Source organism: Epinephelus lanceolatus, chromosome 8 (genome assembly GCF_041903045.1).
Source record: "Epinephelus lanceolatus isolate andai-2023 chromosome 8, ASM4190304v1, whole genome shotgun sequence".
Classification (NCBI taxonomy): Eukaryota; Metazoa; Chordata; class Actinopteri; order Perciformes; family Serranidae; genus Epinephelus; species Epinephelus lanceolatus.
The window spans coordinates 32462441-32479031 of record NC_135741.1 but is presented as its reverse complement, the minus strand read 5'-3'; the positions used below and the strand labels follow the sequence as shown (position 1 = coordinate 32479031).

The 16591-nt window shown below is 40.4% G+C and overlaps 2 protein-coding genes across 2 annotated transcripts in view; one reads left to right on the top strand and one right to left on the bottom strand.

Annotated features, from left to right (window-relative positions):
• Nucleotides 1-10110, bottom strand: part of nphp4 (nephronophthisis 4) — a 249560-nt gene extending 239450 nt beyond the window's left edge. The window contains exons 1-3 of the mRNA XM_033629764.2: nt 10076-10110; nt 9801-9980; nt 8530-8667 (exon numbers count right to left, since the gene is read on the bottom strand). Coding sequence (XP_033485655.2) covers nt 8530-8667; nt 9801-9977 — 315 coding nt within the window. The 5' untranslated portion in view covers nt 9978-9980; nt 10076-10110. The remainder of the gene's footprint in view (nt 1-8529; nt 8668-9800; nt 9981-10075) is intronic.
• Nucleotides 10111-11985: 1875 nt separating this feature from the next.
• Nucleotides 11986-16478, top strand: dffb (DNA fragmentation factor, beta polypeptide (caspase-activated DNase)). The gene is made up of 7 exons (XM_033629812.2): nt 11986-12151; nt 13094-13220; nt 13358-13543; nt 14704-14783; nt 14860-15033; nt 15603-15703; nt 16187-16478. The coding sequence occupies exons 1-7, from the start codon at nt 12029-12031 to the stop codon at nt 16434-16436; spliced, it is 1041 nt and encodes a 346-aa protein (XP_033485703.1). The 5' UTR covers nt 11986-12028; the 3' UTR covers nt 16437-16478.
• The last annotated feature ends 113 nt before the right edge of the window (nt 16479-16591 follow it).

Here is a 16591-nt window from a genome sequence, read left to right as displayed (position 1 = left end):
TGAATGCGAGTGCATCGGGCCAAATCCAATAAAAAAGCCGGTGCAGCTCTTGCGGCATGACACAGAGAGGGCCAGCCCCACTTTATCATCCTGATAGGATATGATGTGGTTTATATTATTACCCTGGATGTATAATAGGATTTGGACGCTTATTGGGATACCAAGTGGGTTTTTATACAGGCTATGACTATTATGGATCAAAGTAAGGCCATACACTGTGAGAGATTGTTCGATCAAAAGAACATCAAGCAGAGGAAAAGGAAAGAAAACAGATGGTGACAAAACTGGAAATCAGAATGTGCCATGGCTGTGACTCATTGGTGTCTCTGTAAAAAGCCTTATGCAACACTCTGCATTTATCAGCCAGCTACAGCTCACGGAATTCTTTCCATTAAAAAGAGTTTCTCTAAACACCTTGTGCAACTGCTCACACTGCAAGCAGACGAGGCATCTTCAGCATCGGAGGCTACAGAGGAGCTGAGCAGTGCTCTGACGCCATTATAAAACAGTGGGTGACTGGCCTCCAACCAGGATCTACAGAGGCCTTCAGATGTTTGATTGAGAGAGAACACAGGCGTCCAGCTGTTCACCAGATATCTGCTAAAAAATAACATAATGACCTGGGATAGATGGTAAACCCGATGCTGGGAGATACATTTTCGAGGGATAATAACACCGCATATGGTTACGTTTGGTAGTTAAAACTGATGACCCTTTCCCAAAAAACTCCTCTGTAGGGCGCTGCAGATAGACTCCATCTTTCAGCTGGAGATTTAAGCCATGTGACAGCAGGAATGTCTCTTAAAGTGTTGAGATTTAAGCAAGATAATGCTAAATACCTGCCATCAGCAGGGCTGCTGTGCTGTGTTTGACCCTGGCTTCTGGCTTTTGATTACCACAGGAGGTGGTAAGAGGAGAAGGGACAAATATTTACTGCTGCACATTTTCTTCTCTCAAAATGAAGGGCAGGTGGATGAAATAGAGCTGCAGAATGAAGTGAATTTGCCTATATGAAGAAGAGGCAATAAAAAACTAATAATACAATAAAAATTCACGACAATGAGAGGTTGCAGTTAACTGTTGCAAATTAATTACCACAAAGAATGAATAAGCGTTCTCACGAAAATTAACCGCATCAAAAGGTCTATTTTTAATGTTTTACTATCACTGACACTGAAGGACTCTTCTCTGTTGGTCATTTTTAAGCACTTTGCGTTGACTCTTTCAGAACTCCCTCTTTTCGTCTTACTATATAATGACGAAAACTCTGTCTGTCTGTGGGTGTGGGTGTGTGTGTGTCTGTTCCATGTTTTTCTCCTCACTGACTTGGTCAATCCATGTGAAATTTGGCACAGTGGTAGAGGGTCATGGGAGGATGCGAATGAAGCAATATTACATCAATTGGCCAAAGGGGGGCACTATAGCAACTGATTGAAATTGCAAACTTTGAATGGACATATCTCATGCCCCATATGTCGTAGAGACATGAAACTTTGCACAGACATGCCTCTCCTCATGAGCAACAAATTTGCCTCAAGAAACCATAACTTCCGGTTATATAGATTTTCCACCATTTTGGATTTTTTGAAAAACACTTAAAATCAATCTCTTCCTAGGAAGTTTGACCGATCTGCATGAAACTCGGTGAACATAATCTAGGGACCAATATCTAAAGTTCCCTCTTGGCAAAAGTTGGAAAACTTACTAAAACTGAGCTTCTATAAGGCAATGAATATTGTGGAGGGCGTGGCTCATCACATAAAGGTGTATAACATCTCAAGGGTTTCACCGATCACCACGCAACTTTGTAGGCATATGACCACACATAATTTGAGGAGACCCCTCCATTATTGACCCCATCAAACAAAATGGGGGCGCTAAAGAGCTAATTTCTTATCTAGGCCTAACTGCCATATCGATTTTTACTAAACTTGGTAGATATGTGGAACAGGACGCCTCAAGGTGACTGGAGAAATTTACCTCTAATTGGCAACTGGGTGGCGCTATAACAACAGAAAAATGCTTAAAAATGGCTAAAATGCGACCGATCGCTGTGGCACCCCCTGTTGCCGAATATTGTTTGTTTTTTTTTTCCTAATTTTTGGTATGACTAAGTCATGGTATGGTATGCTGTACTCAATGGGTAAGGACTAGTTTGTTAAATCTAAGGAAAGTATGACATCATTATGCATCCTTTTATGGGTTGTAAAGGCTGTTTGGTTGCAACTTTAGTTCATTTCCTGCCCTTGATTCCTGTTTCCTGAGGACCATAAGGGCTCACTACGACCAGAACCAAGACAGCTCACCAGTTGTTTTACATATATATATATATATATATATATATACACACTGGGAGGCTTTATTGGGCTGGATATCAAAGCTCAATACTTTTTTGCTAACAACCAAAATGTATCTATTACATTTACATTACATTACATTACTGGATTAAAAAGGATGGCAGTATCCATATAGCTGCTATATAAAGTATGAAGTATAAACAATACCAAATGTCAAAGCATTTAACATTAAAAATCAAATATTTCTTGACAATGACAAATGACAAGCTGCTCCTTTTCTTTACCACAGCAAGGCTCAACAATAAGAACTGACCAATTGACTGGGCAAGTAAAATGCCAAGTTGGGCTAGCAAATCTAGCAACTCACGAAAAAGGATTAAACACAATTTTTTTTCCCAGAGCTGATGATGGAAGTAGCTAAGGATTGAGCCATCTCATTTCCTTCTCATCTCTGTTAAAGAGTTATACATGAACAGTATTGATCAGGCGCTCACAAGTCCATCACTGCGGAAAAGCAGGGGAGATTATTTTTACCATTTTCAATACCCAATAATGTTTTTTGCTTTGCATCTTTGACACACTGTGTCCTTGTCCCATGTCATTCACTTAAATATCAAACATGATGATAAACTTTAATCTAATAAATAAAACTATTTGTGTAGGGGGCAAGTAACAATTGACTATGGGCAATAATCTGATGGAATAAAAGACATGATAGAACAATTAAACATAGCTTACATTGGGAATTTATCTGCTCAAACAAGATTTAAACTACAAGTTAAGTGCATCAGAGTTCTCAAAAATTCTTGGTGTCCTTGACCAACAGTGTTGCTCTGTACATCTTTGGCTTGCACCATAGCAATAACACAAATTTCTAACATACCAGTGCAGTGCCCTAGGTATGCCAAGTTAGATCTCCTCACATCTGACCAGAAAAACTCTGCAAAGCACAGTGAAGCGTAAAGGTTGTTTGAAACCATCTATTTTACCCATTGTACAGGAAACAAGCCACCAAAGCAGCACAGACATGACAGAGCGCAGGGTGCCTATAGCTAAACAAAAAAAATACCCTTTCAAGTTGAACGGATACCACAGAGATAATCTGATTTGTGGCATATTTCAATATCAGCATTGTATATTTTGTCTTCCGTAGTTACGACATTCTCTTTAGCATTTTCAAGAGGTAATTGGAAATTTCATCATCAAAGCACATCTTTCCAAGAGTACATCACACAGTTTGACATCAAAAAATTGCCTCTTTGTTCCCTCTGTCTAATGGTGATTACAGAGGAGAAACGGCTTGAAGAACAATGATTGGCAAAAGTAAAGAAATGAAGTGCAACAGAGTGAGACGATTGACATCTGTATTTGACTAAAACTTCCAGCTTCATTCACATGGACTCACAGAGAGAATTACATTAGACTTACAATCCCAAGTCAGCACAGCAGTAAGTCTTTAGTGTTGCTTGTTCAGAGGAGCTTGACCACGGCAGAAATATTAGCATGCCCAGAAGACTTGCAATAAATACTACAGGAGGTATGTAATTACACCAAATTTACCTCCAAACAATAAAAGAGTTTCCTATTAGGGTTGCTAGGTTATGGCAAAAATCATCATCACAGTTATTTTGTTCAATATCTCACAGAATTATTCACTGACTTTGAAAGCATAATGTACTGATTAAAGGCGCTGTATTTAAGAATGTGGCCAAAACGGTTACTGCACTCAAATTCAAAATACTGCCGCGAGTCGTTTCCGCCCCCCCTCCCCTACAGATTCAAGGTTGCTGGACAGCGGCACGCTGGAGACTGATTTGTTTGCCCACAGGCGGCTGCCGTGGCTGGGCCGCGTCGCCGCGCCCCTGATCTTTGGTTTTCCAGCGGACCGTTCGAGCAAGTCCGGCTTCTCTGCTGTTAACGCTGCTGCCAGGATACAGCGAAGGAGGAGCCGGCTGCTAATGCTATGTACCGGGACACTGCTAATGCTGCTGCCGGGATACAGCTGAGGAGGAGCCGGCTGCTAATGCTATGTACCGGGACACTGCTAACGCTGCTGCCGGGATACAGCTGAGGAGGAGCCGGCTGCTAATGCTATGTACCGGGACACTGCTAACGCTGCTGTCGGGATACAGCTGCGGAGAAGCCGGCTGCTAATGCTATGTTAGGGATGTAATGATTACCGATATTATGGTAAATCTCGGTAAATTTTTACACGGTAAGAATTACCGTTTATGTTTAAATTAATTGCATTATCGCGGTGGATTATCAGGATATGTAACAACAGCCTCATTCAAGTCTCACGATGCAGGCGCTGCGTGAATGCGTAGCATGTGTAAACACAAAGAATGAAAACATGGCGGAAGGTGGTGATAGCGGCACTCAGGACATTTTCCCCCCCAACTAAACGCACAGAGTCTGAGGTCTGGGCGTACTTTGGGTTTCTGAAGAATGCTGAGGGACAGCTGGTGGAGGACAACTATCCTGTGTGCAAACATGCAGAAAGAAAGTTGCTGCGAAGGGTAGCAACACTACAAATCTGCTGGCGCATCTCCGTGACCATCCGTGACCATCAAGTTATGCTATGCAAACGTCAGTTATTGTGTGAGGGACTTCGGTTTTACTAAGATTGTCATAATGTGTAACTCTCGACGTATATGGGACATTTGAGCCGTATCTGTCCTCTTAAACGGCGACTGGGTTTTCCGTTTTCTGATCTGCGCTTCAGCCACACAAGCTGCTGACTTCAGAATGACGCAGAGAGACGCAACTTTCTACATTTAATTTCTAGTTTCTAGATTTGGCCCCTACTACTGAGACTGACCAAGATTCCACCAACCAGCAGTGTGCAGTAGGCCTACAGTAAAACTGAAGATAGCATGATACAGAAGATTCCTTGTAAAACCTTTTTCTTGTAAAATGGACAAATGTTACATGAGGTTGGGCTGCCTGGCTGCCTGTCTCTGTGTGCTGCAGTGTTTAAAGGCTCCACACAACTTAGCTGTGACGTTTAAGGTGACTGATGCAGTTAAGCCAAATGGTCCATTTTGAATTCACTGGGCTTCTCACAGGTTTTATGTATCTGCTGCTAACAAAGTGGCGCTGCTTCTTAGCGGGGCTGCTGAACCTGTCGATCATGAAAGTTAAACCTATAATGACAGTGACAGTGAGCTGACAAAAATGTCTGCTATTGTTCACTTGTGCGGATGAGCAGAGAATTAACGAGTTGCATCTGTGAACACCTTAAAAGAGGCAGAAATACTGGAATGGAAACCATTAGATGTTGAATTCTTGTACTCAATACATGCTAATTGCAAATCAATCAAATTTTTTTGTTCACATGTGTTCAGTGGGAGTGTGAAAACTAAGAGGGCTGAGTTTAAATAGCAAAATACACCAAAGCCTCCACAATTTGAGTCTGCCAGCATTTCACAATTGAAAGGTGTGAACAAGATGCTTTCCTGGTTTCACCGGGTCATTCTAAAAATTGCAGCAATGGAAAGCCAAGCACAACCACTCCAAGTACACTCAAGTACTTCCTCAATACCACTATGCCTGTGCAGTTCAACAAGGACATATTGTTGACTCTTAAAGGGATGGTTCAGATTATGGACATTAGCATTTTAGATGATAAGTTCAGATTCACCAAAGTCACACAAAAAAACAAATAAACTAACTGATCGAGTCAGTGGTAGACTAGCAGCTCCCATACTCTGTGAGGTAAGATTACATTTTTTTGTCAAAGGAGTTTTGTGGCTTTGAGGAGAGCGTAGATAAATGTAATGGCTTTGACTACCCATCAGAAAGGGCTGTCTGACAGCAAAGTAAAGCAGTGAAAATATTCTCAATATAGGGTTAAGATAAATTGATATTAACTTTTTTATGTGAGCCTAACTGGGGGCATGCCGACTGTCATCTACTAAAGGTAATACTGTACACTGACTAAATAAATACCTCATACAGCCTCATTTAAAAAAAATCTAAACTAACCATTTAATTGCCCCTACACACCCTTGGTCCAGTCACACACATGTTTTCGTTTATTTTAGCTGATTAGGCCATTTCAAAGGTATGATCACGTTACACTTTCATAATATAACCAATTATCTTCTATTAAAGCCAGTACAACAGATTAATCTAGTGTGTGTTCCCAGTTTCGATGTAAATTCCCCCCAGATTCGCAGCTCAGAGTTCACCTTTATTCATCTGTGACCAAGCGAATGTGCTCGGTCAGCCAATGGACACACTCATGCATTGTTTGGCAATGGAGAAGTTATTACTTTAGTGGGTTTCATATACTCCTGAGACCTGAACTTTTGTTTGGTATGCATTATTAATTTATCCTAGCTACTTGGGATTAGTAGGACATAAGTTTAAAAACCTAAACACTGTCAACAATAATAAAGTCCTAATGTCCTCAAACCAGTACTTCCTAATTAACAGTGTTTTAACTTGTTACTATTGCCAATTTGTTGCCATATCAAACTACAAACATTATTAATCATAAACACACAAGTTTCAACCATTAAATGTGATCAGGTTTTGGACCTTGTCCACTTTTGTGTCTGGATCAGCTGCAGACTGACTTGGCAGAAGAGCTTAGATTCTCTGCCCGAGCCCAAACCCACCACTATCCTCGGACTCGGATGGGTCGGGCTCCTCATAATAGATCTAGGCTATGGAACCAACTACTTATCACACCTGGGGGTTGCCACTGGCCACGCACATGTGAGTTCCTCCCTTCACACGCATCACACTTGACCTGCTGCACAGAGGCCTAACGAGCGAAATGAAGCTTTCGGATGTCAAGAAAAAAATAGCCTTAGGAGAGTTTAAATTGGCCCAATCTCAAGGGAAGTCCGAGGTGTGGGACAGCTTTAAATTAGTTGTCAACGGTGACAACGTGTGTGTCGGCTTCGTCGAGTGTACTATTATTAATGAACACCCCGTTCTGAGATAGTCCTTCCTCATTGTTGCACTATTCATTAAGATCCTCCTGAACAGATTTCAGTCATTCAGACAACTCTAGCTCAAAACGTCTGTTGTAACGTCCCAATCCTTAAAAAAACAAATGTCTGGTTTAAACTGGGCTCGGGCTCCTAATTACAGTTAAAGGGACGGCCGGGCTGGGCTCGGACAGAACATGCACAGGCTCAGGTGGGGTCGGGCTGGATTTTTTGGGCCCAATCTAAGCTCTACTTGGCAGAGATGGCAGCCATCTTGTTTTTACAGGAATTTGTGTATTGTGCTCTTACTACCACTAGATGGCACAAAAAAGTATCCACGACAGTTCTAAGTTCAGTAGAATGAAGTTTAAGGTCAAGTAAACCCAAAATGTGATGTCCACGTATGAGGACGCAGGGTCTCAGGAGGTACATTATCCCACTACCAGACTACAAAGCGTCACATTCATACACTGTTTACAGTTTGTCATCTCTGATCAATATTTATTTAATACTCTCATATCACACAGAACATCACATCCTTTTTCAGGCTTTGTTGAACTTTGTTATCGTTTCTTATTCAGTTAGGACTATTCTATGTAATAAAGCAATGCTTACGTTCTGAAACCAAGATTTCAGGGAATTTAGGGACAGTTAAATTCTTTGTCACAGTTACTGTGCAATGTAGCACGATTGAACCTTTTAACCCTGCAAAACTAATGGAACACTTTTCATTTGTGGTGACTGCCTGATTACTTATTGATCTGCTGTTCACTGTGTCTACCATAAACAGTGTAAAAGGTAGCTGATATGAATTTGTATTGTATCCATAATTTTCTTCTGAAAAAAATCCTCTAACTCTCATGAGTTCCTGCCTCACATAATATGTGCTCCTCTTCAACTTTCTGGGTGAGAAATGAGTGGAGCCCTTATAGGACGGGACTTGTTGGATGCAACTGGAATCACTTATTGGCAATCACAGTAGTTTGTAACTCGCAGAGTTTCGGCTGACAACATTCTGAAGAGTGCAGAAAAACACAGTCCAATCATCAGTGCTAATTGAAAGCCTTGAGTGGTGGCGCTTTTGAGCTGGTTTTAATTAAATAATGGCTGTGCTAAATTCATGTAATTCATGCTTGAAAGGGCATTGATTTCACTATATAATCATCAGTCCACTGCTTATCAAAACAACATGAGAGGAGTTTAAAATAGAGCCCCCAAAACCACAGTAAATCACAGCTGCATGTTATCTGCAGTTGCCAGGCCTTATTTTAAACCTATTGTAAAGCTACCTCGTTGAGGGAGATCTTGTTGTTTTTCATCCTCTGGGGTGGGCTTTTCCATGTTTTCCCAAAGAAGTGCTGATGGTTTCTATCAAACAGGGTCACTCGCAGTTGGTAGGTCACATCTTGTCCCGCCTCTGACATCTCCTGTTTATAAAAAAGGATGACACCCACATTAGAAAAGTCACAGGTAATCCTTGCTCTAAAAGATTTAGATGTATAAAAAAATACACCTTAAATATTCCAATTTAATGATGCTCAACTTCTCAGCAAACACCTATGTGTGAGTTTCACTTAAAATCTTTATACATGATCCAAACCTAAATTCTGCATATACATACTACGCTAATGAACACACACTCCACAGAAATCACTAAGCTGGAATTAGCTTCCCAGTCAGCAGTTAAGGGGAGAGTTAAAGGGACATGTAATTTAAAATGCTGAGCGACCCATCCTCAGATTTTTGCACCTGTTACTGTTGTGAAAGCATGTTAGAGATTTAAGGGTAAAGCCTCAATGCTGTCTGAAACACACTTTTTAAATCTGTCTAACATTTATTGTACTTATAAAACCCACTATACTTAAACTTGTCAAATCTGGACAAGATTATCTGAGCTAGAATAAGGGTTGATGAGAAAACAGTTTCAGATTTGTTAAACCTTTATTCTATTTGTGAAAATGCAACAAAAAAAAACCGATCACATGTAGATCAAAAACCACTATACTTAGACTTGTCAAATCCGAACTGAATTATCCCAGATAGGATAAATATTATTTAAAACACGGTTTCAGTTTTGTGAAACCTTTATTCTATTTGTGAAAATTCAAAAAAAGGAAAAAGTCAAGGTTATCTTGAAGAGTATTTCCACGAAACAACAATGCGCTAAGACTTAAAACTGCAGTGGTGTTAGCTGGATTATCTCTAAACCGAATTTACAAGAGGATCCATAGCATGCCCACTGTGGTATTTTGTCGTGGTCAACTCAAGTGACCGGTGTAATAAATGCAAGGTCACCTTTAATTATAAAACTTTTGGATGGAGTTTTGCTAATTTTCTTCAGACGCACTGTGACGTATTTATTACATATAGGGGCGGACACTGTGGGGTCACAGGCTTTTATCTTATCTTTGCTAACTAATGAATATCGAAAGTAACGCTCTACTCCACGAATTAGAACCTACACGGAATTTACTTCGTTTAACAACCACCAAATTTCTGCCATGAGCACAACTGTTTCTAAATCTCTACCAAGCATTCAGCGTTAGTTGTGAGCTATCACCTGCGGGAGGTGAGCAGCAGTGAGCCGGCTGAGGCTGAGCTGGAAGCCGTGGGACTGGGTGAAGTGGCTTTCCACAGCCAGGCGGACAGTCTGACTGGGCGGGGGAACCAACCGGCTTCTGTCAAACACTTCTCTCCAGCCGTCCGCCATGGTGGATATGTCTTCTGTTTGGACCATTGTCTGTAGTTAACAGCAAAATAAGATTGACATCGCGGAAAAAAAATGTGAAATGAAGGGTACAACTAAGATGTTACTGGAAATGTTATCTTTTCTACCCGTTTAGATTTTCAAACCCGCGGCCGCCATGTTGAAATTGGATTGTACTACTCAGTGAAGAGGGGTGAGCGAAGTAAATCAGTTATGTCATTCGGAGTTTTTATGTGTTGAAAATAATAACGCAAACAATAAAGATTTAACATACGACGATTGTGCTTATGCACCGAGTCGTTTTACTACTAAACCGCACATCAAAATGTTACAATCTTCGACTCAAATCCTCCACACCTTTGACTTGGTATTTCCCACCGCGCTGCATCAGTTGCTATGGTAATATTCACTTTAGCATACAGTTGAAGTCTTTCATAAATACGACTAACAATGAATATCCACAAGTGTTTCAGTATTATGTATGTGCTTACAAAAAATATATAGTTATTTAGCAATTATTTAAAAATATTATTCAAATTATTCATAGTAATTGTAGTGTATTACATTGTATAGCATTACAACAGTCTGAGGTGACAGGAAACATTCAAATTGCTAATTTAAGATGAAACAGTTAAACTTAAAAGGTGGCCCATTACAGTAAAAAGGGTCTGTGGCCCTTTTTATTGCAAAGTATAGATAATTTCCCATGACTGGCTGTTAAAGTTTAGGAAGCGGGAAGTACAGGTCTTTTTTAAGTCCCATTTTACCCGATGGTCCACTTTATCTGACTTCAGTGTGTGTGGGACAAGGGGGGATTAAATTAATTGCTGTGTGAAATGGCTGGCCTGCCTACAGCTGAATTCATCCCTGCTAGAGACAATCTCCCCAAAATGTCAGATAGAGCCAAGGCAGGACATGCTTCCATATAGGTAGCTACATGCTCAAAACATACTTTATATGTGATTTGGGAGAAGCTCTTCAGACAGTCAAGAAGTTAAGTATAAAAAAAGGTTGAGGCTGGGCACAAAAGGTTGAGGCTGGGAAAAACTTTTTATTGCTTTAAGTTTGGGGAACTGTTATGTAATAGGTTCCTCTGGGTGCCAGAATTGAAGGGCAATGGTGGCTGACAGCAATGGAATAAGTACAGAGCCCCTAAATCTCACAAGATTGGTTTACTTTCATTTGTACTGCCACTGGCTCCACATGTGTAGTATAAATTTACCCACACAGTCAGTGCCATTACTAGTGGAGTCAAAGCTGCTCAACAATTCCAGTCAGAGGGCCCACGAACATAAAAAAAAAAAAAAAAAAAAAAAATTAACTAGCATACAAACTTGAATTTTTCATGGTTGTAGTAGCCCAACACTTTTGTGTTCATCAACCACTTTGTCCCGCATTTGCACTTGTCATTCATGCAACAACATATAGTGTTACCAGTTTGCATTTACACAATAACAGTATAAGCAAATATAGGTAATTGAACATTATTTGAATATTACAATATCCTGACAGTGTATACCTCTGCTTGTCTGTCATATAAAATTACAGCCTCCCTTTGGCCAGCTACAACATCAGAATTCTGCTTACACATTAATGCATTAATATAATAATATTATTGGCCCGGTATGTGTGCACATACAAGGAATTTGACTCTGTTTTTCTTTTGTTTGTTTGTTTGTTTTTTGGGTTTGTTTATTTTTTTGTTTGTTTTTTTGCTTTTAATGTAACCTACAAAGACAGAAATAGATATGCAGCTTTCAAAAAAGAGCACCAAAGCTGAACAAAATTAAACATGCACGTGTTAACTTTGAGGTTTTATTCATTTTGTTGATAATTATTCACTTACATTTTGAATGCAAGGCTTTTCCCGAGTAATAGAGGGTTTTTTTAAATGGTATGGTCATTTTTACTTAGGCAAAATATAGGTAAAACACCTCATACACCACTATTCAGCAGCGTCCTTTCAAGTAAAGACAATAGCGGAGGAGAGACACCAGGGGGCAGCCGTTTACCATCACCGAGTGCAGTCAGCCTCAAGAGGAAGAATAAGGAAGCGGTAGGTACAAACTGGACACAGTGCAATGTTTGGACTCTTCAGGAAAAGTAAACCCGTGAAAATTAGGAGTCGTAATGACAACAGAAAATACGGAGTTGCAGCAAAGGGTGTGAAGGAGTTGCTTAAAAAAGGCTGCAAGTTATTACAGGTGAGTTTGTGTGGTTTATTCCGGCTTGTTTTAGCGTTAACAGCTGTTCCGCTTTCTCTTTGGCGGGGATAGGTTAAAATAAGAGAAGAAGAAAAGTCAACACTGTTTGCAGACACAAGAAAACACACAGCTGTTAACCAGCAGCTGCTCAGGTGAATGGTTGAAGGTGAATATATTAAGCTAACTTTAGCTGTTTGGCTAACAGCTGTTAGATACAGGGGCGGTTTCCTTCAGACAACCTGGACAAAGAGATATGCCAACATGTTTCCGATACAGTTATCTGATTGTGCACGAGATGATACAACCTAATTTATACACAGGAGGGAGGTTTAGCATTCCAGCAGCACATAGATAGGCCAGAGAGGCAGGTAGCAACATGTTAGAAAGTCATATACAGTGCACTACCCCTGACAAGTGTGCATACATGTAATGGAAGTGCAAAAACAAGTGACAGCAGATGTTTCATAGTAAAGCATAACTTAAAAAAACATCCTGTTCCTTTCAAATGAAATGTAACATATGACCAAGTGTGTTTCAGAGATAGTGGCCACAACAGTTCATCTTTATTCAGAGGAGGCCAGACAAGCAGACGCCGCCCGCCTTCTAGCACCAGATACACAAGATAAATTTCATCTGAACAGACTGTCAGAGATAGCTCAGCGGTGTAAGGCAAGATTTGATCTAAAAAATTACAACACAAGAACTACAAAGGGAAATAAATGCAGATCATCATATTCTGTCATCATAACTCTCACTATCCACAGTGGTCATATTGTAAGACAGTGAGGGAAAGATAGTGGGCATCCCCTTGGCTTAGTTAAACTCCAAGAAATATATCTTTGTAATGGCTCAGAATTTGTGAGGCTTTGTCCTACACATCACTTGACTTTAAACATCTTGTATCATAATTCTTATTGTTGTATATATTGATGTCATTTCCAGTTGCCATTGTCTGGTGCACATGTGTGTTTGTATGCGGATGGGACCAAAGTGACGGAGGGATTCTTCCCAACTCTTCCAGACAACACTGAACTTGTTCTCCTCTCCAGCGATCAGGCATGGAGTGGAGGTAGGTCAATCAACCTAAAAGAAAAAGAGACAAGACAAATTCTTTTACTCTGTACTTGTGTATGTGTTCTTTAGGTTTAAATGGAGGATGATGGTTATGTTGTCTGACCCCAGTAACCTCAGTGCTTCCAATTCCAGTTGTGTGTGACATCGATCAGTTACTGAACACAGACCAGCATGCCGATGGCCTCATTAAAGCGGCGAGAGGGCTCCTGTCTGATGAGCAGTCTCATAAAAGACGTAAAATCCTGACTGACCTGCTGTTCAACTTGGAGGACAGATCTGAGCTGGAGAGGAGAGAGGAGGATGAAGACTGGTTCAAAGGTACAAAGTTTAATAGAGAGTCTGGACATCTACACTGAAGCTGCTTGGTTTATGGGTTGGTACAGCAATATACTGCAGCCACAATGATTTATAAAAGAAAATGTTTCTCATTAGAAGAAGTAAACTTATTTGTTTTAAAGAGATCATTTTCATGTTAAAGGGCAACAGCCTCTAAAGTGCTTGTTTTGCCACTGACAGGCACAGATTGTTATTTTTAGTGTCTGACATTATGGAAAGGATCCCTACAGTGGTCAATGTTTGTGTTAAAGTAGTAAGATCCTTTTTGTTTGACCAGAAACAGCCACAAAAATGCATTCGCTAAACCCACCAGACTCTTTTTAAATAAAGAGTAATTCTATCGTCCTAAAACACACTTCATTCAAAGCTGATGGAAACAAAATAAAACTCACAAAAACTATCTTGGTTCAACTTTCCACTGTTCTAACAATGGTCAAATCTGGTTTGGTTGAAATAAACCTTTAAGTCACCCAGGTAGATGTGAAGATGTGAAGGCTCTATGCGCGCTAAAATAACTGTTTATTTAAATGGAGTCTGGTTGGTTTGGCGATAACGATTTGGGGGCTGTTTCTGGTTAAACAAAAAGGATCTTATTCTTTACCAAAAAGGTCTATCTCTGTAGCGATCCTTTCCATAATGTTGTCAGACACTTGTTTTAACAATCTGAGCCTGTCAGTGGAAAAACAAGCACTTCTAGTGGGCGTCAATTGACGGTGCACAAATGTCTCAAGTGGTTACATTGCAACGTGTTTGCAGCTGCTTGCTGCAGCGCTATCGCCCTATACTGGCCCACAAAAGCTGTGGTTTTAACCTCAAGCTCATGAGACATTTAGTGTTGTAGATTAAGATCATTTGCACATGCTGCAAATGCTGCACATACTCTACTGATGATCACGTGGTCCAGTAGCTTCTGAGACCCCTCTCCCCACAGCTCTCTGACATAGGAAACGTGATGGCTGTGTCCAACAATTTTTATAACTCTCTAGGTCTTTAGTCCAAACAGTACAGTATGAAAGCAGGCATTGCAGCTGATTTAGCAATAAAAACAATTTACTCTGACCCACAGATGTCCCACTAAACACTTGATGTGCCCCTAAATTCATCTGTCATTGAGTTTGTTGTTAAGTGCGGTCTCGTTTCAGGTGTCGATACTCGATTTAAGACAAAGTCTGCCTACATGAAGTTCAACTGTGAGAGCAGGATACGAAGCTATATGAAGGAGGTAAAACTCATCAGTCTATTCATCAACATTCAGGTGTCTGGTATCAAATATGTTTAGGTTGAAACTCTGTTCTCAGGTGGATGGCGCAACCAAAACCATCGAGACGGCTAAAATCAAGGCAGAGTTTCTGAAAGCATCGAAATGCCTGGCAGAAACACTGAAGGCGGCGAGGTACAACGGCAGCTACTTTGACAGGACTGAAAAGGAGCCGGATCGCCTCTGTACTCAGGAAGGATGGTTTACCTGTCAGGTATTACAGACATAAAACCACATACCGGGCTTTAAGGAGTACTATCTTCTTAAATGACAATTTGTAAATCAAGTACTCACACTGTGTTACGGTGAATTTAGGAAGAATTTATACCTCTGCACAGGACAAACAATCTAAAAGTGCATTAAGTTCTTGATGAATAAAAGTAAAAGGGGCTCTGCATTTAACAACAGCAAAACTATTTCCAAACATCTGTTCAGAAACTCTCACACGACTTGTGCAGTACATTCCATGTCTCATTTATCCAGTCCTGTGCTCAGTATTTCAGTGACAGTGATCTGTGCTCTCTTCAAAGCCAGACTCCATTGACAAAAACACAAACTGCACCTCGCTGAACATGGGAGCTGCTGGTCTATCACTGCCTTGTTCAATCAGTTTAAGTAATTGTGTGACTTTAGTGTTTTAAAGGGTTAGTTTAAATTCACCAAAGTAACACAATAACACAAACACATTACGGATGATATACCACACTTTCCACACAACTTATACAACATTTTAAAAGACCTGGACCTGCTTTTGAGACCTCCTCTTCTCTGTTGCTTCCACAGGGATCATTTGAGCAGGAAGTTTGCCTGTCTCTCCACTCCATCAACCCCTACGGCAGCCGAGAGAGCAGGATTCTCTTCAGCACATGGAATCTGGACCACAGGTTGGACTCTTTAGCCTTTAGTCAAAAAGCATTTCACTATCACAAAGGGCAAACCAAGCCTAGCTTTGTGCTTTCTAATGATTATATATTCAAAATCATTTATTCATACATTTCATTTGACATATCAGGGAAAGTATTTGAGTTATATGACATCACATTATGTGACCTCTGTCCCTCGTGTGATAGAGGGGTCAAGGGTGTCACTACTGCATTGAGTAGGGTTATGCAATGACTGAGTGAATTGAAATGTTTAAAGACGTGCCAGAAAAGCCTTACTGAAAGGATCAAAGGCCTTATTTGGGTTAATATTAAATGAGTTAATAATTAGGCTCAAGGATCAAATCATCCATCAGGCTTCGTCAGGCTTTGGTAGACAGTGATCTGATGTAACAGCTGACAGCAGATGATGACTTATTAATTAGAACAAGATACCTGCTGGTTAAAGACACAACTTAAAACATTTCTTCTTCGTCTTTTGTCCAGGATTGAAAAGAAAAGGACCATCATTCCCGCTCTGCTGGAAGCTCTCCAGAATCACAAGAGCGAAGATGTCAACCTGAACTACTTCTACCGCCTGCTGTTCACCAGGGAGAACCTGAAGCTGGTTCACATCGTGTGCCATGACAAAGGTGCTCACAACCTGCTGTGTGACACCAACAAGATTTTTAAACAGACCAGTAACACTGACAACACAAAACAGAAGATTAAAGGGAAGAAGAGGCGCTTGGTGTGATATTTTTACCCTTACTTTTATGAAAAAATGATCATTTGAACTGTGACGACATAATGTGTTACACTGGAAAGATTTATCTCAGGGTCCACTGTCGATTCTTTTTTAAATCATATTTTGCCTGTGGTGCTTTAATACAGACTGACAGTATTTTGTAA

Bases quoted from the DNA above. Each gene is read 5' to 3' on its own strand.
- dffb (XM_033629812.2), top strand. From the start codon at position 12,029: ATGTTTGGACTCTTCAGGAAAAGTAAACCCGTGAAAATTAGGAGTCGT. The intron at 12,152-13,093 runs GTGAGTTTGTGT...TGTCATTTCCAG, and splicing joins AAGGCTGCAAGTTATTACAG to TTGCCATTGTCTGGTGCACA. The intron at 14,784-14,859 runs GTAAAACTCATC...CTCTGTTCTCAG, and splicing joins TACGAAGCTATATGAAGGAG to GTGGATGGCGCAACCAAAAC.